The sequence below is a fragment of the Neofelis nebulosa genome, chromosome 9 (assembly GCF_028018385.1).
Source record: "Neofelis nebulosa isolate mNeoNeb1 chromosome 9, mNeoNeb1.pri, whole genome shotgun sequence".
Classification (NCBI taxonomy): Eukaryota; Metazoa; Chordata; class Mammalia; order Carnivora; family Felidae; genus Neofelis; species Neofelis nebulosa.
Window position 1 is genome coordinate 73618241 of NC_080790.1, and position 24684 is coordinate 73642924.

The following is a 24684-nucleotide window of genomic DNA, read 5'->3' on the forward strand; positions in this document are numbered from 1 at the left end:
CTTACTTGCTCTATTACCCACTTATTTTCCCCCTCACTTTCCTAATTTTTGGGTTTTCATTTTGCTTTAGGTTTTTCTGTGACTGTGGTGCTGGAACACTGTCTAATCCTTGTACATTAGCTGGTGAGCCTACACATGATACAGATACACTATATGACTCTGCTCCACCTATAGAATCTAATACATTGCAGCACAACTGAATTCCTTCCCTAAAGAAAAAGTCCTGCCATTCTAACATCATAACTTAAAACATTTTTTTTGGAAGAAGATTTAAAATATTTGCCCATGCTACAGGAAGAGACTGTATTAAAAATGGATACACGAGGTCAGTTGACACTATGAAGCTCAAGCTACCAAAAAGAAAGTGGCAATATATTGACTCAGGATCTCAAAGCTGGGTGTTTTAGCATTACTGTGTAAAGACTTTTGAAGGGACAGAAGTGAAGAAATAAGCTGCAATTTTGTACAGATACCAACTTCTGAAAAAAAGCTGGTGTTTTTACAACTAGCATTGAATGCAGTCCAATTTGCAGTAGTACTCTTCAATAGACAAGCAGCTTTGTTGCTGCCTTTATGGACATGGGTACCAATTGCTTTTGTAATATGGTAAAAATGTGAGCTAGCACTTCTGCGTTTCTTTTGATTTTTTTTTAACATGTATTCAGATTGAGAAATATGATTTTAATGCTTTAATCTCATGTAGTTTGTTTTTAATTTCAAGCAAATCTTCTTGTACTTGAATGTGCCCTGTTTTGTTAGCACACCTAGACTTGCTGTAACTGTACTCATGTCCCAGTATGTACGTTCTTTCTATGAAAGAGAAAACACTAATCTTAAATTATATCCAGCAATGTTTCTGGTATCCTTTAAGAAAAGTTAAGACTATTATTTCCTTCCCTTCCCTGTGCAGCATTCAAAAAATCACCCCTAGAAAAAGTGAGTGTTTTAATGAGACTTCCTAGGAAGGGATGCACTGTAAAACAAAAGTATTCTTGTAACTCAGTTTTGTGAAAGGTAAAAACTACTATGTTTTAAAGTACACTTTAGAAAGTCTCTTCAAAACAGTCCTGTATTTGAACTCTGTTCATAGTTTTTTTTTGAACAGTTTAGACAAACTGCTGGAAATTATAAAAACAATTTCCTGCATTAAGCTGAGACAAGTATATATACAGCCCTATACAGTTTCATAGCTCCCCCTCCCCCATTTATGTGTATTGGTGACAGTGGGTATAAACAGCCTGAAAGTGTATGCATGTACCATAACATCTAGACTTAATATATTGTGGAGTATTCAATAACCATTATGTAGAAGGTAGATAAGAATTAAAAGGGTTTAATTTCCTAGAAAGAAAATGGAAAAATGGTCATTTTTAAAAAATAAAGTTTATTAGATCATAATGTTGTCTGAATTTACCACCTTTGTCAAAAAGTCAACTCAAAGCTTCCAATGTAGTCTATAATTCCTTAATCAAAGTCAGCAACTTAGGGACAGCTTCAGCATCTATAGTCGACCTTTCACTAGCCAGGCAAACTTCCCTTAAAATTAAAAAAAAAAAAAAAAATTGAGTTCACATCAACCATCCCCCTTTATGGTTTTAATAAGGTTGGCTGCATGGCAAAATTATATCCAAGTATAATTACCGAAATAATCGCAGTGATTGGGTCATCTTCTCAAATTCTCTTGCTTTTCTATGTCCCTTTTGAATAATCTCCTCTGGAAGATTAGCAAGCTTTGCTGCATTAAAGCCATAGCTTTTAGGACAAGCTCCCTTAATGAATTTATATAGGAAGGTAATAGTCTCCTGGCTGGGATCCTCACATTCATTTTCTACCATGCATGCCTAAAAAAGAAAAATATTTTATTACGTTATATTCATGTGCTAGTAATGGAAGTACCTGACTTGATTCCCTCAAAAATCTAACCTTTTGCATAAGCAATTTACACATACCATGTGTCCCAGGCGCACTGCAACGTTTTGAGAATAATCTTCCACTAATGAATGGTAGTGGGTAGAAAACAATGTACGACACTTTATGTTCTCAGCAAGTTCTTTAACAACTGCATTTGCTATTGCTGTTCCATCAAATGTTGCAGTACCTCTTCCTATGAAAGTAAAATATGCATAAATTACGTATCTGCCTAATACCCAAAAGGATCTACCTTACAATAGAAAAAAAGAAAAAAACGAAGATAGAACAGTAACATCAATTAGTGCATCCAAATAATAGGCCCTGTTTAGCTAAATAGGTCTGGTCTCATTTAGCAGCACTTGTAGTGGGGTGCATTTCTTTAAAGCATACTGTTCAGGTACCAGTCATCTTCAGAAATGTCCTACTGGTTTCTCCTTAAATATCCGTATTTTGATAGATTAATTACCAAGGCTTGAGATCAATCTCTTATCTCCAACTATGGTCTATGGCGCAAAGGTGAGTGCATTCTTTTAGAGAACTGTCCTGTCAACCATCTTCAAGAAAAGTAATTCTTTGTACTAAAGTTTTAAAAATAGCCTTCAAATGGAAATTGTAATGTCTTACCTAATTCATCCACAAGCACCAGAGAATGTGCTGTTGCGTGTGTAAGGATACTGGCAGTTTCACTCAGTTCAACAAAAAATGTACTTTCACCTAAAACACACACATATGTGAAGGAGAGCTTTAAGAATCCTAAAACAGTACATTCATCTTTAAGGTTCATATTCTTTGAATCCATGAGCTACCCAGGTTAAATCTTTTTACACAGATTATGCATGCAATTCTTGAAACAATAAAATGATTTCAAATGTCTGAAAGCATTCCAGAAGAAAAACATCAAATTTAAATGACTCATATGCAGGCAGATGTATTTATCATTTAAAACATAGAAATGAATTGTCAAATTCATCAGATGTCTGATATATCTGAAGGCAGATATGTTTATCACTTAAAACACAGAATGAATGGTCAAATAATAAAGCCTTTTAGGTGGAAAAGAAAACTCACCTGACATTATTCTGTCTGAGGCACCAAGTCTAGTAAATACTCTATCAATAGGTGTGAGCCTGCATACTTCAGCAGGTATGTAACAACCCGTCTGGGCCATTACAGCTAACAGGCCAGCCTGTAAATGGAGGGAAAGGTCATTTCTAATTGGTATTAAAAACATAGATACATAGACAGATACAGATCTATATATATCCAGAAGACAGCAACGCCAAGCTAATAAACATTATCTTTCAAAAGAACAATTATGGTAGGAGTCAGGCACTCCTAAAAGGCAAAGCGAAGCCTAGAGAAGGCAAAAAGGCTTAGGGCCTATCTGGCTTGAAAACCTCAGCCTGTGAGGTCTGAACCCACTACATCAGTGATTTTTAACCCTGGCTAGCTACACAGTAGAATCACCTGGGAGCTCTTTAAAATTGCTGATGCCTAGAAGCAATTCCAGACCAAATCAATCTGGGAGGATGGAACCCTCGTGCACTTTGTCAGGCTCACCCCATTTTCATTTTTTAAGATCACCTGGAGAGCTTGACAGAAATACAAAAAAATCAAAACCGATCAACTAGAACCGTACTGTCCCTTGCTAGTTAGGAAATTTGATGACCATAAGTATAAGATTATACAGGAGAGCAGGGGGTCAGCAAACATTTTCAGTTCAAGGGCCCAATGTCTCAGTCACATTTTTTTTTCCTTTTTATAACCCTTTAAAAAATATAAATCATGGTTTAGCTCAGTGGCCGGCCGACCCCTTACGTATTTATTGTCTTCCCTAAAAGCAGTTTCCAACAGTTACTCGAGATCATAAATTTTATTTGCTTTCCTATCTGAACAAGTCGGTCATGGTTTTTTATAAGGATTCCCACAAATGAGTCTAATTAAAGGACAAACCTGCAACATTTTCATTCATTATGAATACACCTACCTTCAGAGGAAATGAATCCAGTCAAAGTTTATAAAGACATAACTTGAAATCTCCCTTGCCTTTTTATTTTTCTAGCCTTTTTAAATATAGGCTTCCTGTACATCAGACAGACATTTGATGAAGTGAATACAATTCTGTTTTATAATACATTTTTCCTTTGTTTCCTAGTATTCTAGTGACTGAATTCTGTTATTCATGTGCTATTTGGAAAAGGGCCTAAATATGTAATATATTCCTAAAGCGTACAAGTAACTTTGTTGTAAAACCTTAAAGGTCAGTTTACCTGTCTCATGAGTGTCGACTTGCCCCCCATATTAGGTCCAGTAACAAGCACACAATAAGCTTTGCCATTTTCCTCCTCCTCTTCCTCACAGCCTATCAGAATGTCATTAGGAATAAAGTCATCTCCAAAAAAAGTCTTCGTAATGCAGGGATGACGTGATCCTCTAAGGTCCAAGAAGGGGGGTGTGTCTTCTTCTGGAAACAGAATTACTGGACGACACATAGGGCCATCACCCCCTCGACTGTAGTTAGCCAGGCACAGTAAGACATCTGTTAAGGTAAAAGTGAGGCTTGATTTTTGAGGTCTGATAAACACAAAGACCCAACTAATTAATATAAAAAGCCTGCTGGGGATTCTGTGTCTCCCTCTCTGTCCCTTCCTCAGCTCACACCCTGTCTTGTGTCTCTCAAAAGAATAAACGTAAAAAAAAAATTGTTTTTAAACAAAACAAACACTTTCTCAGTGGAGGGTGGTGGTATGTTCTACTTGCTTTTTAGACATAGTGTTTTTTCTTTTCTTTAAAAGGCACTCCAGAATACATAAAATGCTTTGTTAATGCATTCAATAACCTAAAATCAGTCATCAGCCTAAATGTTTTAGGGGTCTTCTATTATAGCATTTGTAATGAAAAGAGAACTCTCATTTTTGGCCCCAAATCCCACTTCTCACCCAATCTCAAAAACACTTAGTCCCCTAACATACAGACCAGAGGAATGCCAGGGGAAGCTAAGAGATACAACTGGGAAATGCTATACTGACCTATTTTACTTGATCTAATCCTGGAGCTAACACTTCTTAGAAGCAGAATGTTTTCACAATAGGCACACTGATATAAAACAATTTTTTTTTTTAAGTTCTTTTAAATGTTTATTTTTGAGAGAGAGAGACAGAGTGCAAGTGGGGTAAGAGCAGAAAAACAGAGGAAGACACAGATTCTAAAGCAGGCTCCAGGCTCTGAGCCATCAGCAGAGCCTGACACAGTGATCAAACCCATGAACCTAAGATCATGACCTAAGCCGAAGTCGATACTTAACCAACTGAGCCACCCAGGTGCCCCTAATATAAAACAACCAAGAATAAATTCACAATTTTGAACACCTGTGCTGTGGGAAGTTTTTTTTTGTTTGTTTGTTTTGTTTTTAATTACCCACTGAACTATTCAAAGCTGTATTGGTTTAAGGAATAAATGTGGCACAGGGGCGCCTGGGTGGCTCAGTTGGTTGAGCATCCAGCTCTTGATTTTGACTCAGGTCGTGATCCCAGGATCATGGGATCCAGTCTCTGAACGTGGACGGAGCCTGCTTGGGATTCTCTCTCTCCATCGCCCCTCTCTACTGCTAGCATGCACTCTCTCTGTAAAATTAAAAAATTAAAAAATTAAAAAATGTGGTACAAAAGGATGCCAATTCTGGACAGCCATGTTCAGGTCAAAATAGTTCTGTTACAAATTTGGTTACTGTGTTTTTAAACCACAGGGAAAAAACCTAAACAAACACCAAGGGTTCCAAATAAGTTGGCCATGAAATTTAAAGAAAAAGGATATTAAGCTTTTGAAAAGGTTACCAAATTACAAATCTATAAATCAGGGCTCTGAGAAATCAACTGCAGGAAAGAAAGTGTGATAATTTGGGCTAAAAGAAAAAAGATTAAAATCTTGAAATATGCATGTAAAGAAAAGAGATGCACTGATAATCAGAAAGGATGCAAAAGTTAAAATTAAGAAGTGATGGGCCAAGATTTTTTAAGCTTCTATTTTTTGTTAGACTAAATTACAACAGTATCAAATACTAAAAAACTCCACTGTAAAGGAAATTTGATCTAAAACACATTGCCTCATTAAAAGTACTAAAAATATTTTTTTTGTTCAATTATTCAAGACTGAGTAAGGCCAAAAAGTGAACAACTTAAATTGCTATGGACAAACTAGTCATTTTGTCTAGTGAGGAGGCAAGCATACACACATCAAGATGTATATGCCTTGTTATCTATGTTCAGAGATACGCCTCAGTGGCAACTCTCCAATGGATGTAAATCTTAATGTACAACTAGGACATAACGCATCACTAACCAAAGCTTTAGGAATAAACTTGTTCAAAGTCTTACCCAATACTGCGATGCACTCAACAGCAGACTGCCAGTCTTTGTAATTTTTATCAAAGTTATAGAAGAGTCGCCGCATGCAGTCTTTCAATGATACGTCTCTCCGCTCTTCAGCGTTTATCAGATTAGCCAACTTCTTCTCAATAGTTTTGGTCCAGTATCGTTTACAGCCCTTCTTGGTGGATTTCAACTCATATTCTTCTGGCAAATTACGAGTGATGAAATTCTCTGGAATTTCCAACTGGTAACGGTTCCTGCCAATCCCCCAGTAGACAATGGTCCTACAGCCAATTCGACTGCGCTGTTTCTCCAAGTATTCCAGGAGGCTCTGTTCATTTTCTCTTATGTCAGCAAGAGCTTGGTCATAATCAGGGTCAAATCCTGCTTTGGGAGTAATTAGTCCAGTCCTTCGAGCCTTTTCATGGTCAAAGGCTGTATCCCATCGGTTCAGTTCTATAGTCAAATCAGGAAAACGGCCCTCAGGATTTTTTGTCTGCAAAGTAATGACTTGCTTAAGGATTTTAGACTTAAAGTTGTCAGCAACTTCTTCCATAATCTCTATAATTTTACATATTACTTTGAATCCTTCTAGAGCAGAAAGAAAATCAATAATCTTTTTTTTGCTGTATGTAGTTTCTTCATACATTATAGCCCTGCTATCTGGGTGGTTCTGGCTCTTCAGGGGAGACCCAACATTATGAATTTTACTCAGCAGCCTCTCAAGGTCTGGAATCTTCTTTAGAAGGTCTGCAACATCAGAGATTTTGTCAGGCACAGCCATGAGGTCTTCTATAGCATCTAAACGATCATTGATAGCATAAGGGCTACAGAGTGGGGCACAAAGCCACTGCTTTAGGAGCCGCTTACCAAAGGGAGTATGGCAAGTATCAATCTTTTCTAGCAGGGTCCCTTCAGTAGAACCATTTGTTCCATTCAGGAAAATCTCCAAGTTGCTTAATGTCACAGCATCTAGCACCATCCGTTGATTGGCTTTTGCAAAAACAGCACCAGGTCTTGTAGCACTAACCCTGTCAGAATCCAAGGGAATGTATTCTTCAAAATTAGCCATTGATAAAAGCTCTTGATCAATAAGGCATTTTTTGAGGTAGAAGACACAACCACCTAGAGCAGAGAGGGCCAATTCACTCTTCTCTCCTGGTGTTAACCCAAGAGAATCAGACTCTGAGGTCATACCTTTAAGCACCTGGGGTAACATCACCCCACTGTCCTCATTTAACTTTTCCTTAAAATATGCTTCTTCAAGGAGAGTTCTCAAAGTTTTGGCTGCATCCCAAAACTGGGAGCCTGGTATCAGACCTTCCTGAAGAGAGGAGGATAATGAACACTTCAGAATCATCTTAGTTTCTGTTGAGAGATTTCCTTTCTCAAACAAGACTTGTACTGGAGGGTAGTGTGCCACTAGAGTCCTAAATCTAGAACAGTGGCGATCGTCTGGAAACTGACCTATGAAAAACTTTCCCAGTGAGGTATCAACAAAGCATACTCCATACACTCGAGTGTGGCCAGAGGAATCCTCCTCTTTTTCTTTGAGGCTAAGAAGATACTTACTGTAGTTCTCAGAGGGGTCACCTTCCAGTACACTGTAGGTCTGTGTACCCTTGGTAATAACTCTACAGATCTCCCTCCTCACCACTCTGTCATACTTAGATATATGTGCCATCTTCCGGCATCGTGCCTCCATCATTTCCGGGGTCTCAGTCTGTTCCACTCGTGCTACTTTATAGCCCTTCTGAACCAGAGAATCAGAGTATCGGCCAAATGCAATTTCAGGGAAACCAGAATGAGCCCAGTTGCCTTTCATGAATACCAGCCCGAGTTCATTGACTCCAATAAGAGCATCCATGTGGTACAACTCATAAAACTTCCCCACCTTATAAAAAATAACAAGATCAAAGTTCTGAGACTTAATCTGCCACCACTTCCTCATCCCAGGAGTACAGGAATTAAGGAAATCCTCAGGCACATAGAGTGTGGATGCATCAAAATCGGGGTGATCAGGTCGCCTCCTGTGGAGATCTCGTCTCTTTTCCTCCTTAAGCCACTCTAAAGTTTCATGATACCAGAAAGTGGGGCGACTACTATCCTCACATCCTCCACCAGTGTGGGCTTGAGATTCAGAATTCTGAGGGGCAGAGAAAGCACTCAGAGTGCTCTTGGTTTCTGATGAAATGCCAGTTGATCGTTTGGTGGCCAAGGGCATTTCCTTCCTTGAACTTTTCCTTTTGAGAGCACCATTTCCAGACACCATTTTCTTCCGTTTTGAAGCAACTTTGACAGGGCTGTCCAAGCCTTCACTGTCACTGTCCCCCACTCCACTGCTTATTTCATCACTGCTTCCTTCCTCCTTAGCATCTGGCTTGAATTCCACATCAGAGCCACCAACATCACTCTCAGAGTCTGATATGACCCTTCGTTTTTTTATCTGGCGGCTACTTCGCCTAGATCCTTGCACCTTAGGTGGCACTTCTTCTTCACTTTCAATTTCCTTATCTTCTTCACTCTTATCTGATGAGTAAGTTGCACCTACCTGGCAGGCAAGGAAAGAGTTATTTAAATACAAAACAATTTGGAAAATTACAGTACTGCTGTGAAGTATTTCTCAATACTTCCTATGTCAAGAGAAGAACCCATCTCCAAAAATGAGAAACTATTTTTTTCCTCAAAGAATATCAGTTTCAGTAGTATCACATTACAGGATTGATTCTATCATGACAGTTCTATCCTATATAACAGTGATGCAGCCTATTAGCATGACCGTACATCACAAATGCCCGTAAGTGATGCCCCCAGGAACAGTCAGCTGTGGAAATAAACAACTTTAAATAACTCCATTATCTTTCTTCCAGGGTCACCTCTCCTCTTACAGATGGACGTATTACGAAATTTGCCACTTTATAAATTCTTAAGTGTTAAGAAAGCAGTAAGCAATCTCTACTGGTTCTAGTCCTTGCCCTTCCACAAACCAGCTGTATCTTCTTGGGCACAGCACATTCACTTATCGTGGATCTCCCACATACGTAAAGTCACAGGAGGCTAAATGATTTCTGTATTACCATCCAATTCTAAACCTTTGATGAATGTTATGATCCCTGCTCTCAACCTCAAACATAAGATTAAAAACACTTTTCCTCTCATTTCTCTTAAAATACCCATTAGATTAACTTGTTTATTCCCTATCTGTAATAGAATAAAACATAGAATCTCTTCAGCACACCGCTCAGTAATTTCTTAAATTAGAGAATAATGACCATGTTTGTTTTGAATGAACCAATTATTTCTTCCTTAACAGAATTTAATTCAGTCAAATAGTGACCACTAACATTTGAAACCCAGGTTGTATGTCAAGGTTATTTAACCTTTATTCTCATCCATACAAAATACAACAACAAAAAAAGGAATGAACACATAAAACCAGGCAATTAATTACCAGGGCTTGACCACACCCTCCTATAGAGGCTTACTACCAGATACCATGACCAATTTTGTCACCATGTCCTTACTGTCCTGAGCTCATTACTTGTTACCAAAAATGGTTCTACCTCTTACACGATGTGTCCTCCACCAGGCTTGAAGCTGTAAAACTTAAGCAAAATGACTGCTGAGATTCTAATCTAATTTAACCTACAGTCCTGAGGAAATACAGACGTATGTGTACAAATATTAAAGTGTGTATATATATATGCAAACAACATATAAATAAGAGAACATCACTTTGCATATCCACCCCCTCCTTCCATCACTCTCCCAACAGAAGTAACAACTGACTGTTTAACAATGCCCCACCTCCATCTCTTCTTCTTCCTCTGGTTCTGAGGGCTCATCACACACTGCCAATTCAAGCCTCTCGATCTTGTCTTTATTCAAGGCTTCATCTGCACGTTGCATTGCTCTGAGTATTTCAGGCTTTGAACTATAAAAATGACCTCCTTTTTGTGCTTCTTTCGATTTTGAACCTAAAAAATTTACATTTAGATTTAATTTATATTTCTTAAGCAAATCTTATTCTTATAAATAGGACCTGTTGGTGGGGTAGTGGACTCAACCTACAACACCTGTCCTAATGAACAAGAATGATGAGAATCTAGTTTTTAATTTAATGACCCATTACTTCTGATTGATAATAGACCAGGAAAGCCTACAAGGAAGGAATTCTCAGGGAAAAAATTACCAGTGAAACTTAAATTACCTATTTTACCTCCTTGAAGTTGCCTTAACTGTTGGGTCATCCAGGACCACTTCATCTCTCTTCTAATTTCTTGGGAAGTGGCCCTAAATAGATAAAGCCCACCTCCTCTTCAGGTGAGGCATGACATGTAAAAGGTGTTTGTGTTGAGACCCTTTTTTTATTACTTCAGGAAGGCCAAAACTACACCCTCAGTTAAATGGAGTTATGATACTAAGTTTATCCCTAAGTTAAATAGGATATATTAAAAACAAACCAAAAAACAAACAAAAAAAAACCCTCTACTGGTAAGGATACTAATATTTTGGACGGGTACCCTATTTCAGACTTTGAATGTTTTTTGTTTTCAAGTGAAACTGTCTTGTTTTCAAGCAAAACTCTTTCTTTACTCCTTGCATTTAAAGAGCTATAATTTTAAATGACACTATCCACTGAGCAAAAGATTAGATGCAGAAGATCACAAATCTAATGGCACAAACTAGGAATGTCTGTTTTCTTCTAACCAAATATAATTAGAAAACAAACCTGCATTTGTCTACATTTGAAAGCTCCAAACATGGCGTTATTTCCTTCTTTCTACTGAATACTAAAACTAAGTACATGCTAAAGTGTCATGGAATTTGCAACTTTAATGAGCTGCCTAAATAAAATAAAGGTACAATTTTTCATTTTTCTAAAGAGCTGCACCAACACTACAAAGTTAGGATAATCAAGATCCATTGGAGAGTGGCTCCTAACTTCTCCAGTGCCTTGTTTGCAGCTACACTCACCCCCCAGCTATCTAATGACATCATTCCCCGAAAAACCCTGATGCAAACTACTTTACAATCCTAAGACCAAAAAAAAAAGAAAAAAGAAAATTAAAAACCTACTTTTCCTCATCCACGCTATTGCAATGATTTAGAAATTTAAAGGGCCAAATGCAGTATGCAGAGGGTGCCTTTACAAAATAATGACAACATAAATGCAAAATTTTTTGGTATTTTTAAAGTCATACTGCCAAAGCTTTGTGTACAATCTCCAAATCAGTCCTAGGAAAAGATCTTATTTGTCATCTAGTTCAACTCTCTCACTTTATATATGAGTGAACAGTATCTGAGTTGCTTTGTTGGCCAAGCTTATACAGCAAATTAGTGCAGGAGACAGCACCAAATTTCCAGATTCTCTTTCTGTCCTGCAGGTCAGATTTCTGTGCAGACTGAACTTTCTTCAGTATGCTCTCCTTGCCCTGCAGGATGAGCGGTGCTAGGACCAAAAGGCATGATTCCCAGAGATTCCTGGGAAACTGACCCTTATTCTGACTCCAAAACACTTGAGTTCAACAACATCCTAGCCTGGAGAGTCTGGGGATAATAGATAAGGACTTATTCGTCATCAAGTGTATGTACAAGCACTGAATCCTGCGAACATCATGTGCATGCACTATATAATTCAAGAAACTGAGAAGGTGCACCTGGCCCAAGTGAGGCCCCACAGGCGGGACCTGCTGATGTCTAGGACCATAAAAAAGCTGGGCCTGGAAAAAGAAGTTATGGTTCCAGAAATCTGATGTGAAACTCACCTCAGACGTAATCATAGGTGAGGATTTTGAAGGCCAGGTAAGCATGCATCTCCATCTGTCCTAGAGAATGACACTGATTTATATGCTACATATCCTGACTGCATTGCCTTTCTCTTGGACCCTTGAAGATGAGGACACTGTGTCAATTTACCTTTTTCATATCTGAATTTGATATTTTGGTCCAAATGAGATCTAATCATGAAAACATTTTTCCTTTAAAGGCATGATATTGCCATAAGTCAACTGAAAAGACAGAAAAATTCCACTCCATGCAACAAACCTACTGAAGACCAGCTACAGCATCTTATATTTTCCCCATCTATCTTATCCTTTTCCCATGCTGGAAGCATTTCCTACCACTCCTGAAATTTATTGGCATAAAATACACTTAATTTCACTGTATAGGAGACGGAGACACTTGTGCTCACGTGCATGCGTGCTTGCTCTCGCACACTCTCTCTCACAAACATTCTGCAGAGTGGACTCCCTTACCTGTATATGGCTTTAATAGCCTTCTGCTAACCCAGCCCCTTGTTGGGCTGTCATCAAAAAACTGTACATGAACTCGGACAGACTTCCCTTTCTCGCGGATGAATGTTCCATCAAAAGGGTGGTTATAAACCAGGCAAGGCCACCAGGGGTAACCCTCCATCTTGGCCCAAACCAAATCACCTGGTGAGAAGTCACAAGAACTGTTGCCAAAAGGAAATATATAACTTGGTTAATATTTGGTTAAGTTGCATTCAAGGCAATTACCTACAAATAAAAGCAATTCCAAGGAAGGTATCATTAACACTCCTATGAATTCTGGCATTAATATTCAAGCATAAAAATCCTAGAATTAATGATTTTTAAAAATCAGATGTTCAAGTCATTTTAAAAACATAAGCAAATATCACAATGCTTATTATTTAACTATTAAGACAAACACAAATATAATGAATTCTGGTATTAAGGTGAGAAACTACTCAGAATCATTCAAAGTTTAAAAACTATAGCAGAATTCTGGTAGAATAACAATGTTAACAACAAGACTCATTGTACATGCTCTCCAAATTATAATGCATCACATCAATGCCTGCATACCACCATATAGTATATATCAGGAACAGGACCTGACCCACAGTATTAATAAAATACCAGCATACTATGTAATTTGCTAATGATATTAAATATTACCTCATTAGACTCTGCTTGGAATCAGTCTCCAGTCAAGCTCCTATGTATTCCACACATTCCAAAAGCTACCTAGCACACTACTATCCTTCACTCCTAAAAATCTAGTTTTATGGAAAATGTCAGTAAAGTGCCTAACATCCCTGAAGTATTGAGTACATATGCCTTTAGACTCGAAAACAGAAATTCAATCTTAACAAAATGATTTGGTCCTGAAGGTTTCCTGAGAAAGGGAAAGGAGGAGAGGGTAGGGAGAGAAAAATCTAGCTTAAAAGACTACAGCAGATGTACACCTGAAACTAACATAACACTGTATGTTAATTAAAATATAAAAATAAAAATTAAAAGACTACAGCACAGTCCCTCAGTGATGAGGAAGCCACAACAGCTGATAAATTCTGCTCAAGTACTATATACCAAGATTTTCTAAACTTGCTTAAAGATTTCACTGAATAACTGCAAAAGTAAAATAAGTATGACAAACGGAACATTTTAGAATAGCTTCCGTTAGTCACCTGGGGCCACTGTATTCAGACCCAATAACGAAATTATTCCTTTTCTTCAAAAATGTGAATATGGAAACCCCTAGGCTAGACAATTAGAAGAGAAAAACAACAGCATGATTCAGCTGGGACTTTTCTCAAGGGCCTTTACAGTATGCGCACTCTTAAATCTATAGCAACCTACACAAGCAAAGATCTATAAATATTGCCATCAAGCTCACCGCATAGGTCATCTTTAACAGGAAGCTGTGACTGTACAATTTCAAACAAACTTCTATTAAGTGCTTCCTGGCTACTAACATCCATTAACAGGTGACAAAGACCCTTACAGCTGTGCAGAATGGTTTGTTTACAAGCCTCCCTACTGTCAAGCAGTCTTTCCCTTGACTCCAGCCAGGTAGCCACTAACCACACAGCCTTTGTACCAAAGTACCTGGGACTACCCTAAAGCTGGCCTTTTATTTCTGCTGCTAAAGGAAGGAAACATCTTTTGTCTTTATAAAGACACTAACAGTTGTGAGTCTGAACCGTGGCAATAATTTTTACAAGATTGGCCAAAGAGCAAATACATGTTATTTCAATGAACATGTCTCCCCTCATGAAGCGTATTTCTGTATAGTCTTGAGACATCAGGCTTCAAATTGTGTTATCCAAGCAGATTTTTCTGAAAGGGGGACCAGTTGGGATACCTATCTGTCAAGCCTGGCTGCCCTTCTCAAAGACACTTAAATCCCTTAAAAGATGGAGACTCAAGTAAGGTTTTGGTGTGTTTGTAGCTAAGCCTAAACCCCATCATTGGATAGTTTGAGGCAGTTCCTCCCCAAGTATTGAAGTTATTCAGTATACGTAGATGAGCCTTGAGCCTGACCATTATGGAGCGAGGTTTACAAAGTGTTCTTGGTTTGGAGTGCCTGGCTGGCTGTCGGTGGAACATGAAACTCTTGACCTCAAGGTTGTGAGTTCGAGCGCCACATTGGGTATGGAGATTACTTAAAAAATAAAATCTTAAAAAAAAAAAGCGTTCTTGATTTGTGAAATTAAAGACAACTATTCTTCTTGCCTGTGTGTACAGAGTTATGCAGGGTAAGGACTAAGGGCTGAACTGGACACCAGCTGTTTCATTACATCTGTGTCTTATAAAAGTTACAAATTCTCGGGGCGCCTGGGTGGCTCAGTTGGTTAGGCAACCGACTTCGGCTCAGGTCATGATCTCACAGTTTGTGAGTTCGAGCCCCACGTCAGGCTCTGTGCTGACAGCTCAGAGGCTGGAGCCTACTTCAGATTCTGTGTCTCCCCCCTCTCTACCCTGCTCACGTTCTGTGTCTCTCAATAATAAATAAACGTTAAAAAAAACATTTATAAAAGTTACAAATTCTCAAGAATGGAGTTAGTGCATAACAGACTGACAAGAATGCATCTTGGTAATACATTTTTTAAGTTTATTTATTTTGTGACAGCACAAGCGGGGGGGAGGGCAAAGGGGGGAGAGAGGGGGAGAGAGGGGGAGAGAGAGAGAGAGAGAGAGAGAGAGAGAGAGAATGAGAATGAGAATCCAGAGCAGGCTCCACGCTGTTAGCACAGAGCCCAACGTGGGGCTCCATCCCACAAACCATGAGATCATGACCTGAGCCTAAATCAAGAGTCGGACACTTAACCAACTGAGCCACCCAAGGTGCCCCATCTTGGTAGTACATTTGAAGTTCAAGGGAACAGGATGCTTCAAATCCAGTGGAATTCTGTTTTGCCTGGTATGAGGCAACAGAGCACTTGCAGGAATCTCAGTTTTCTTATGGGATCCCAGAAAAACTGTCATGACTAGATCAAAATTCTTGAGCCAAAAATGACATGGCCACACCTGCCTCCTGAAAATTCCTTTCTATCCTCAAGTAAGAGTAACTCAAGTTTCTGAGACCCAAAGACATGAAAAAAAATTTTAGTTTTATACCTAAACTTAAGATGTAATAAAATATTACTGTTTTAACATGAATAAGTTCATTAGTTTTATCCCAAAGGAAATAACTTGAGCTAAGTAAGACTCAAGTTATTAACTGCCATTTATACAAATGTAGTGCAAATTGTAAAACAAACTGTACAGTGGTATTCAAAGGTCTCAAAAATAATTAGAAAAGATAAATTTCCAAAGCAACCAATTTAAAAATTCAATGTCTTGGGTACCTGGGTGGCTCAGTCAGTTAAGCATCCAACTCTTGATTTTGGCTCAGGTCATGATCTCACAGTTCGTAAGATTGAGCCCCATGTCAGGCTCTGTACTGATAGCAAGGAGCCTGCCTGGGATTCTCTCTCCCTCTGCCCCTCTCCTGCTCATGCACACTCTCTCAAAATAAATAAATTAACTTAAAAATTGTTAATATCTTTAAGTTTATCTTGAAAGGCAGATAGCCATACTTACTGGAGGAAAAAAAGCGTAAAAAGCTAGTTTTGAAATACGTTCCTTATTTGTAAAGTTAAAATTAACTGTTCAAATTGTTTTTCAACATCACCATACCCTAAATATAACCTTATACTTAAAGAATCTTACACACAATCTAACTTTTCTGCTGTTAGGAATTGGCAGTAAACTATAAAATGCTAAGGCTAAAATGTTTAGTAATATGCACTGTTCCTCTGCTAATGCTAAATATGACATTTTAAAAATTCCGGCCCAGGAAACAGTGGTTTCCAGCCAAAAAGAGAATTAAGTGGGTAATAAAATACACTGTTGTATATACTGTGTAATAAAACTAGGTATTTTAAACATTTCAATTAAAAATTTTCTTCACTTAATGCTAACAGAGTTCTTATTAAATCTATTAATTTTGTGGGTACACTCCAATTGTTTAAAGGTAATTTTAAAAATTTAATCTCTGGGGCGCCTGGGTGGCACAGTCGGTTAAGCGTCCAACTTCAGCCAGGTCACGATCTCGCGGTCCGTGAGTTCGAGCCCCACGTCAGGCTCTGGGCTGATGGCTCAGAGCCTGGAGCCTGTTTCCGATTCTGTGTCTCCCTCTCTCTCTGCCCCTCCCCCGTTCATGCTCTGTCTCTCTCTGTCCCAAAAATAAATGAAAAACGTTGAAAAAAAAAAAATTAAAAAAAATAAATAAAAATTTAATCTCAAAATAAATAAAATAAAAATTTCTAGCAGTTGTGTAGTTTCCAAAGAATACCAAAATAAAAGGAACATGTTTTAATCCATGCAAATATTCAGGTTTTCCTACCAACACTAAATCCTGTCTTTTAAAATATGGAAATATAGGGGTGCCTGGGTGGCTCAGTCAGTTAAGCATCCGACTTCGGCTCAGGTCACGATCTCACAGTTTTTGAGTTCGAGTCCCACGCGTCACTGAGAGCCTGCTTCAGATTCTGTATCTCCCTCTCTCTGCCCCTCCCCCACTTGTGCTGTCTCTGTCTTTCAAAAATAAATAAATGTAAAAAAAAAAAAATGTGGGGGGTGGGGGCACCTGGGTGGCTCAGTCAGTAAGCGTCTGACTTCAGCTCAGGTCATGATCTCGCAGTTCTTGAGTTCAGGCCCCGTGTCGGGCTCTGTGCTGAGAACTCAGAGCCTGGAGCCTGCTTCAGATTCTGTGTCTCCCTCTCTCTCTGCTCCAGCCCCACTCACACTCTCTTTCTCAAACATTAAAAAAAAATTTTTTTCTTAAATTTTTTAAATATGGAAATATAATGCAATCTTGAAATATGCTATAATTTGAATACCTGCCAGTTTTTCATACACTGGTTTTCATAAAAGCCTGATAACCCTATGAAAATCACATCCACCTATTTCACTGGCTCTACTTAAAACTTTGCCCGACAATCATGTATTAACTGTATTTTAATATTTAGCTATGTTTTCTGACAATCTTAACATTTTTCCCTTTTCATATAACTGTATTAACAAGAATCTTTAGCCCTATGCAAATCAAATTTGAAAATATCTGGGCCAAAAAGTCACCTCACATCTAAGTATTTTATTACAGGGGAACCTGAGTGGCTCAGTTGTCGGCTCAGATCATGATCTCACAGTCTGTGAGTTCGAGCCCCGCGTTGGGCTCTGTGCTGACAGCTCAGAGCCTGAAGCCTGTTTCAGATTCTGTGTCTCCCTCTCTCTCTGACCCTCCCCCGTTCATGCTCTGTCTCTCTCTCTCTCAAAAATAAATAAACGTTAAAAAAAAAATTTAAACATTTTATTACAATGTAAAATACACTGGCTCTTCCTAAAGCCCAAGCTGAAATGCCAAAATAAATACTGGAATGATATCTTACAATATACTTATAAATAAGATCTAAATAGGGTGCATGGGTGGCTCAGTCGGTTGAGCTTCCGATTTCAGCTTAGGTCATGATCTCACAACTCATTAGTTCAAGCCCACTTGAGCTCTGTGCTGACAGCTCAGAGCCTGGAGCCTGCTTTACATTGTGTCTCCCTTTCTCTCTGCCCCTCCCCTGTTTGTGCTCTATCAAAAATAAACATTAAAAAAATTTTCTAATCCAATTATGACTTTATATGTTTTTAAAGTGTTAATATAAATGTTTTTAAATCTATTTAAGTAATCTCTACATCCAACATGGGACTCAAACTCACAACCCCAAGATCATGAGCTGCAGGCTCTTTCCACTAAGCCACCCAGGCACCCCAGAAATGTTAATATATCTTAAATGTTTAATATTCTTGAGATTCTAAAGATAGTGTTTAAAAAAAAAAAAAAAAGGAAAAACCGGATAGCTCAGAAAAATAAATGTAAAAGCCTTCATACAACTAGGGTGCCAAGCTGTCTCAGTCTGTACAGCATGCAATTCTTGACCTCAGGGTCAGGAGTTGGAGCCCCATTTTGGACATAGAGCTAATTATTAAAAAAAAACAAAACTCATACAACTAAAACTGAGAAATGACTTAGTAAAGCTAAATATATATTGAACAGATCTTTAAAACTATGCTTTAAAAAAAAAAAATCACGTTTTTGCTTTCCTTTTGGTCCATAATTTTGTTGTCAATTACTGATTGTGCCCCCAAATTTATAATCAATTTTGAGCTATCTACTTAAAAAAAAATTCAGTAGTTACCAAAGCACTGCTAGAATCTGCTTCTATAAACAGTAAAAGAGTGGGGCGCCTGGGTGGCGCAGTCGGTTAAGCGTCCGACTTCAGCCAGGTCACGATCTCGCGGTCCGTGAGTTCGAGCCCCACGTCAGGCTCTGGGCTGATGGCTCGGAGCCTGGAGCCTGTTTCCGATTCTGTGTCTCCCTCTCTCTCTGCCCCTCCCCCGTTCATGCTCTGTCTCTCTCGTCGCAAAAATAAATAAAAAACGTTGGAAAAAAAAAAAAAAACAGTAAAAGAGTCAAACAAAAATGTGCATATAACACAAAAGCACTTTCAGACCAACTTCAGAAATCAGCTACCAGTGTTTGCACCTAACTCTCAAGGTGGACCATTAGAGCAGACTTCCTCTACCCTCAAATAACTAAATGCAGTACTGAGAAAAGAGAAGTAATCAGAGCAACTAATTCCAAGGCCCCTACAAGATCTACCCCCCTACCAGTACACCTCTGCCCATATATACCCTTTCCTTCTCCTTCAGCTTGGGTTAACTGTTACCCATCACTTATGCACTAAGGATCTAAGGTGACCATATAAACTGTCATCCAAACTGGTGTCTACTATTTTCTAAACAGGATCAGAAAAGAAACCTAAAGGAAATTTAAAAAAAACAAAAACAGGTTCTTTGTGGAGCAGCTTAATTCCATGCAGGGATGGAGAAGGGTCATCAGAATGAATGTTTTCAAAAGTCCTGAGGTGATGTTAAAAAGTTGTAAAAGCTCACAAGAGGCTCCCACAGACCAAATTATGACAAGCTGAGCATCTTTAAATACCCGTTTTAATTATATCAATTAAAACAAGTTAGGTCTGTGAAACTGAGCCCACAGGATACTTTTTAAAAGGGCTAGAATTCTTTCTCTTACAATAAGTAATATTATATTGATGTCATATTAGTTGGAAAAGTATACTGCTATCTACAAATACATTTAACTATGAAAATTCTTAGGAAAGGACTTACAACTAGTACAGACAAGGGTGCTTAAAGATTTGCCAGGTCTGACCACTCCTCCTCTGTGAATGTGGATGGGGCATACACTTCAAAGAGAGACAATTATCATTGAAATAAGATTGTAAAAAATAAACTAGCCAAGATTTGTAATAATAATTTTAAAAAGCCAGATTTAAAGTGCTCAAATTTTAAAAAGCCATACGTATTACAGCTCTCTCAATTATCTTAGTCAAAAATAAAGAAAAAGGGGGTTCATGACTGAACCCCTACACACCTCTCAAAGGCTCACATCTCCTTTCCTTCAATCCACAATTTGCTGGACCTTCTTCCTAAACCAGCTTCCTAACACCCCCTTATTCCCACCATAGCCTGACTAACTCCTGTCTGTCTGCTGGGTTTCACCCCGAAGAGATGAAAGCCTACCCTGTCATATATACTCTCTTCCCCTCACCAAAGCTCACAGAGCTCATACACTCTGCTCCTACTCTAAGAATTACTCTTTTGCTTGTTCTATATAAGGTTGTATCCTGGACCCACAGTGCCTGATACTGTGCTTGGCAGAGCAGGTACATGGGCATTTGTTGAATGAAGGTCAAATCTATATACTGGAGTCTCTTCAGAAGCTTAGTATCAAATGCTGATCTTTCTTGAATACTCTGGAAACAGTCCGTTTAGCAGGTGGTCAAGTGTAAACAATGTCATGTTTTCACAAGTCTCCTGAATTCAGACCTCAAAAAAAAAAAAGGAGCATGTACTTTTCTTTTTTTTTTTTTTTAACGTTTATTTTTGAGACAGAGAGAGACAGAGCATGAACGGGGGAGGATCAGAGAGAGGGAGACACAGAATCTGAAACAGCCTCCAGGCTCTGAGCCGTCAGCACAGAGCCCCACGCGGGCTCAAACTCCCGGACCGTGAGATCATGACCTGAGCCGAAGTGGGCCCCTCAACCGACCGAGCCACCCAGGCGCCCCGAGCATGTACTTTTCAATACATAAAACACAACCACACAATAGGGGCGCCTGGGTGGCGCAGTCGGTTAAGCGTCCGACTTCAGCCAGGTCACGATCTCGCGGTCTGTGAGTTCGAGCCCCGCGTCAGGCTCTGGGCTGATGGCTCGGAGCCTGGAGCCTGTTTCCGATTCTGTGTCTCCCTCTCTCTCTGCCCCTCCCCCGTTCATGCTCTGTCTCTCTCTGTCCCAAAAATAAATAAAAAACGGTGAAAAAAAAAAAAATTAAAAAAAAAAAAAAAACACAACCACACAATAAATACGTCCTTTTAGCATGGATGCAAGAATAGTCAACTCCTGTTCAAATAAACATTATAACACATCTTGCATTTCTTACAATGAATGATGAAAAATTTTATGAAAAACAATGTTATGGAAGATACACATGTTAGGGGAGGAAAAATGTTTTTCCTCTAGCCTTCTGAGTTCTTGGCTAAGACCCACAGTAATAAAAGATTAACGAAAGAAAACCAAACTGAGGTTTATTAACATGTACACCTCCTGCATACATTGGAGATACTGAGGGAAACAGTTAACTCCCAGAGATAGCTCCAAGTTACCACCTTAAATACCATCTGCAGCTAAAGACAAAAGAAAGATGGAGGAGGGGTGGGGAGAGGGACAGGTACCAAAGGGTACCAGGGAAAGAACACCCAACAAGGGTTGATTGTTATGCAGATTTAAGTCAGAACCATCTCCATTAGAAACGTTTTATCCACTTTTAGTTATCTTTCCTCTTCCTGGTTCAAAGCAGGAGACATCTTTACAAATGGAGGTTTCCCTTATAAATGTAAATTGATGAGTAAAGTACCCTTTTCAAGAACTGCTCTAGTGTCTGCTGTTTCTCAAAAAGAAAGCTCAAGGGGCGCCTGGGTGGCTCATCAGTTGAGCTCTTGACTTCGGCTCAGGTCATGATCGGGCTCAGCGCAGCTTAGGACAGACTCCCGCCCCTTCTCCGCTCGAACATTCGCTCTTTCTCCCAATATAAATAAACTTAAAAAGAAAAAAGAATTTTGACAATAAATCTCATATATTGAAAAAAGAAAAAAAAAGAGCCCCAAATAATCTTTAAGCCAGAGGCATACCCTACTACTCTTCACACAACTACATAAACTCACTGCCTGAAAGGGTCGCTTAAAGGAAGGTAACACTATAATTTACACTTGGACTTCACAATCTGTAGGACACCTAAAACTAAAGACATTGGGATTACTCAGAACCACTAACACTTCAATCTTGAATGAGTTGGGTTTTTTTTTTTCTTAACCTCTATTTCTTCATCCTTTCAAACGGCTAGCATTACATTTTGTGCCTAATACAATACCTGGGCTACAGCAAATACAAGCTTTTCAAAATGTCGCCGCTTCTCCTACAAAAGGCCAACCAAGCCGTGGAACAGCACCGAACTGCTCGGAGAGCTAGGACACCTCCCGGCCGGATTCCCCACAATCGTGGCGGTATATCCCTGTCCAGGGCCAGCTCAAGGCCTTTCCAAGCTCACTCTCAACTGCGAAAAAATTACAGTGCCCCCTCCTCCCATGGAATCGTCAACAAAAGAGACACTGTATCATAACATCTTTTTCAACTCCACACGACACTTCCACGTGTGTCAAAATTAACACGGCTTCTAAATTCTCCATTTGTTGGTGCATGTTCGGCCTACCTATGGGATGACCCAGCCGGATCCCAGCACTTTCTGCTCCCCCCCCTGCCCCGCCCCACCCCGCCCTGCAATTCTCCTTCCGACCAATCGGACCCCTCGGTCTGCGACGTGATACACCCCCGACGCACACAGCTCGTGGCCCACCCCCACTCCCACCTCCCCAACAGCCCACACAAGCAGGCCGAGGGCCCATCGCCCCCAGTCTAGGCGTCCAAGGCTCAAATCAAGCATCAAAGTGTGTTCCCCGAACGTCTAATGGCCCCCAGTTCACTATCCCAGCTCTGAAGGAGGAACCTCCTCCTCGAATCCCAGTCACTGCCGCCCCCCCCACAGCGTCTGGGCTGCAAGCGTTCATCCTCCCCGCAGACATTCCTCTTTCCCGCCACCCCTCCCCCGCCGCAGGCAAACACCACCCCCTCCCCCGCCCTGGGTGCGCACCCCGCAAGGAGCTTGCAAAGCTCCCTTCTCTTCCCGCCCCACCCGCAACGCTCCCATGTCCCCTTTCTTCTCGCTACCCCAACCAGTTTGCACTCCATCTCTACCGCGGCCTCCCACCTGGCGGAACGCATCTCTTCCTCCGAAGTCTGCACGTCTCCTCCCCCCGCCCTTCTTCCTGCAGCCAATTTCCTGCTGCCCTGTTTACAATCTACGCCCCCTAACGCCAAGGCTACGAACTCAACCCCTGCACTGTTTCAAGCCAAGTATACAGCCCCACCTCCTCCGAACCCAAGGCCTGGCTACGCACCCCGCAATCCTCCAAAGCAAGCCTCCCTTCCCCAGGCTCCCTGCGCCCCGCCGCTGTGCCCCCGCCCCCCCCCACACACACACCGCGCTACCTGGGGGGGACCGCGGGCGCGGCCGACTTCCGCAGCCCTCCATTGATGTTCCTCGCCTCGGGTGGCGACGCAGAGCCCGCTAGGGACCCAGGCTCGGCCTCGCTCCAGGCCGCATCCCCGCCGGGAGAAGCGGAGGCCCGGGTAGCAGCGGCGGCACCACCGCCTTCACCTGAGGCCCTGACCGAGGCCTTGTTAGCATTATTCAGCGCTGGAGACTTGGGGAAGAAGCTGTACAGCGTGCTCTGTCGCGACATAGCGACGGTCGACAAGGCCCAACCGCTCGGTCGGACCCAGCGCCTAGAAGCTCGGAATTAACCGCGCGGCGACTGCTGGCGGGAAATCTGGGGGGAGGTGCGCTGCGCAGGAGGAACACTGGCCCCAGCGGCCAATCGACAGGCGCTGGGGCGGGCGCAAGAGGCGTAGCGGCCCGTGCGCGACCTGCCCCGCCCCCTCGGGGCGCCAGGCGACGTGAGGAGAGGAGGGGCTGGCAGGCCGCGCGGGGCCCCCGCACCCCAGGGCAAGAATGGCAACAGGCCTGCTGCCCTCCCTCCGTGGCTGGTCGAGGCAGGAACGCTCGGGCCGGTAGCCGACGGCAGCTTCGGAGCCGCCGCTTCGGAAAAGCCAGCCCTCTGTGGAAGGGCGGTGGCGGGGCCGTGAGCTGGGGGAGAGCACGCACCGCGTGGGCATTAGTGGCCGGGGTGCAGAGGGCTAACCCAAGGGCCGGGGAAAGTGGCCCCTGCGGAGAAACACCTTCCCGCGCCTGCCTGAAAAATTCCGTGGTTAGAGCGCTTCCGCCAGGAACTCGAGGGAAAAAAGAATTGAGTCTGCAGTGAATCAAGCCCCCTGTTTATCCTGAATTCTCAGAGTGTTACACTTAGTAGGCACTTGATACACTTCTAAGTGGCAGGCACTTTTTTTTTGTTTGTTTGTTTAATGTTTATTTATTTTTGAGACAGAGCATGAACAGGGGAGGGGCAGAGAGAGAGGGAGACACAGAATCTGAAGCAGGCTCCAGGTTCTGAGCTGTCAGCACAGAGCCCAACGCGGGGCTCGAACCCACGAACCCTGAAATCATGACCTGAGCTGAAGTCGGATGCTTAATGGACTGAGCCACCCAGGCGCCAGGGCACTTTATATGTTTATGAAAACCTGCTGGCTACACAGAGCTTTCCAATTTGTTTACATAGACTAGTTGAATCTGCTCAATAACTGATGGAAGTACTTCAGGTCCACAACTCCTTATCTGAACCTTTTGGACCAAGTGTGTCTCAAAATGCAAGGTTTTTCAGATTTGGGAAGTGATGTGGAAAGGTTCAAAGTTCAGAGCGAATTTTTCAGAAATCTTTGGTGTAAAATGGTGGCTTTATTAACGCACAGGGACAGGACCCGTGGGCAGAAAGAGCTGCACTGGGGT

General features: G+C 41.0%; 2 protein-coding genes across 3 annotated transcripts in view; one reads left to right on the top strand and one right to left on the bottom strand.

Annotated features, from left to right (window-relative positions):
* The window catches only part of FBXO11 (F-box protein 11), an 84755-nt gene extending 83357 nt beyond the window's left edge, over positions 1–1398 (top strand). The window contains exon 23 of the mRNA XM_058684183.1: positions 71–1398. Within this exon, the coding sequence (XP_058540166.1) occupies positions 71–200 (130 nt within the window). The 3' untranslated portion in view covers positions 201–1398. The remainder of the gene's footprint in view (positions 1–70) is intronic.
* MSH6 (mutS homolog 6) lies at positions 1365–23623 on the bottom strand. Of its 2 annotated transcripts, XM_058684179.1 has the most exons (10): positions 23271–23622; positions 12539–12738; positions 10086–10255; positions 6285–8829; positions 4182–4450; positions 2980–3097; positions 2536–2625; positions 1950–2104; positions 1642–1841; positions 1365–1536 (listed from the first exon to the last, which is right to left on the bottom strand). In XM_058684179.1, the coding sequence occupies exons 1-10, from the start codon at positions 23522–23524 to the stop codon at positions 1455–1457; spliced, it is 4083 nt and encodes a 1360-aa protein (XP_058540162.1). In that variant the 5' UTR covers positions 23525–23622; the 3' UTR covers positions 1365–1454. The 2 variants fall into 2 exon arrangements, with proteins under 2 accessions (XP_058540162.1, XP_058540163.1); XM_058684180.1 differs by lacking the exon at positions 1365–1536 and having other exon boundaries at positions 1664–1828; positions 23271–23623.
* Between the last annotated feature and the right edge of the window lie 1061 nt (positions 23624–24684).

Bases quoted from the DNA above. Each gene is read 5' to 3' on its own strand.
- MSH6 (XM_058684179.1), bottom strand. From the start codon at position 23,524: ATGTCGCGACAGAGCACGCTGTACAGCTTCTTCCCCAAGTCTCCAGCG. The intron at 12,739-23,270 runs GTAGCGCGGTGT...TTTTGGCAACAG, and splicing joins GCGCCCGCGGTCCCCCCCAG to TTCTTGTGACTTCTCACCAG. The intron at 2,105-2,535 runs GTAAGACATTAC...TTACTTTCATAG, and splicing joins GGTGCTTGTGGATGAATTAG to GAAGAGGTACTGCAACATTT.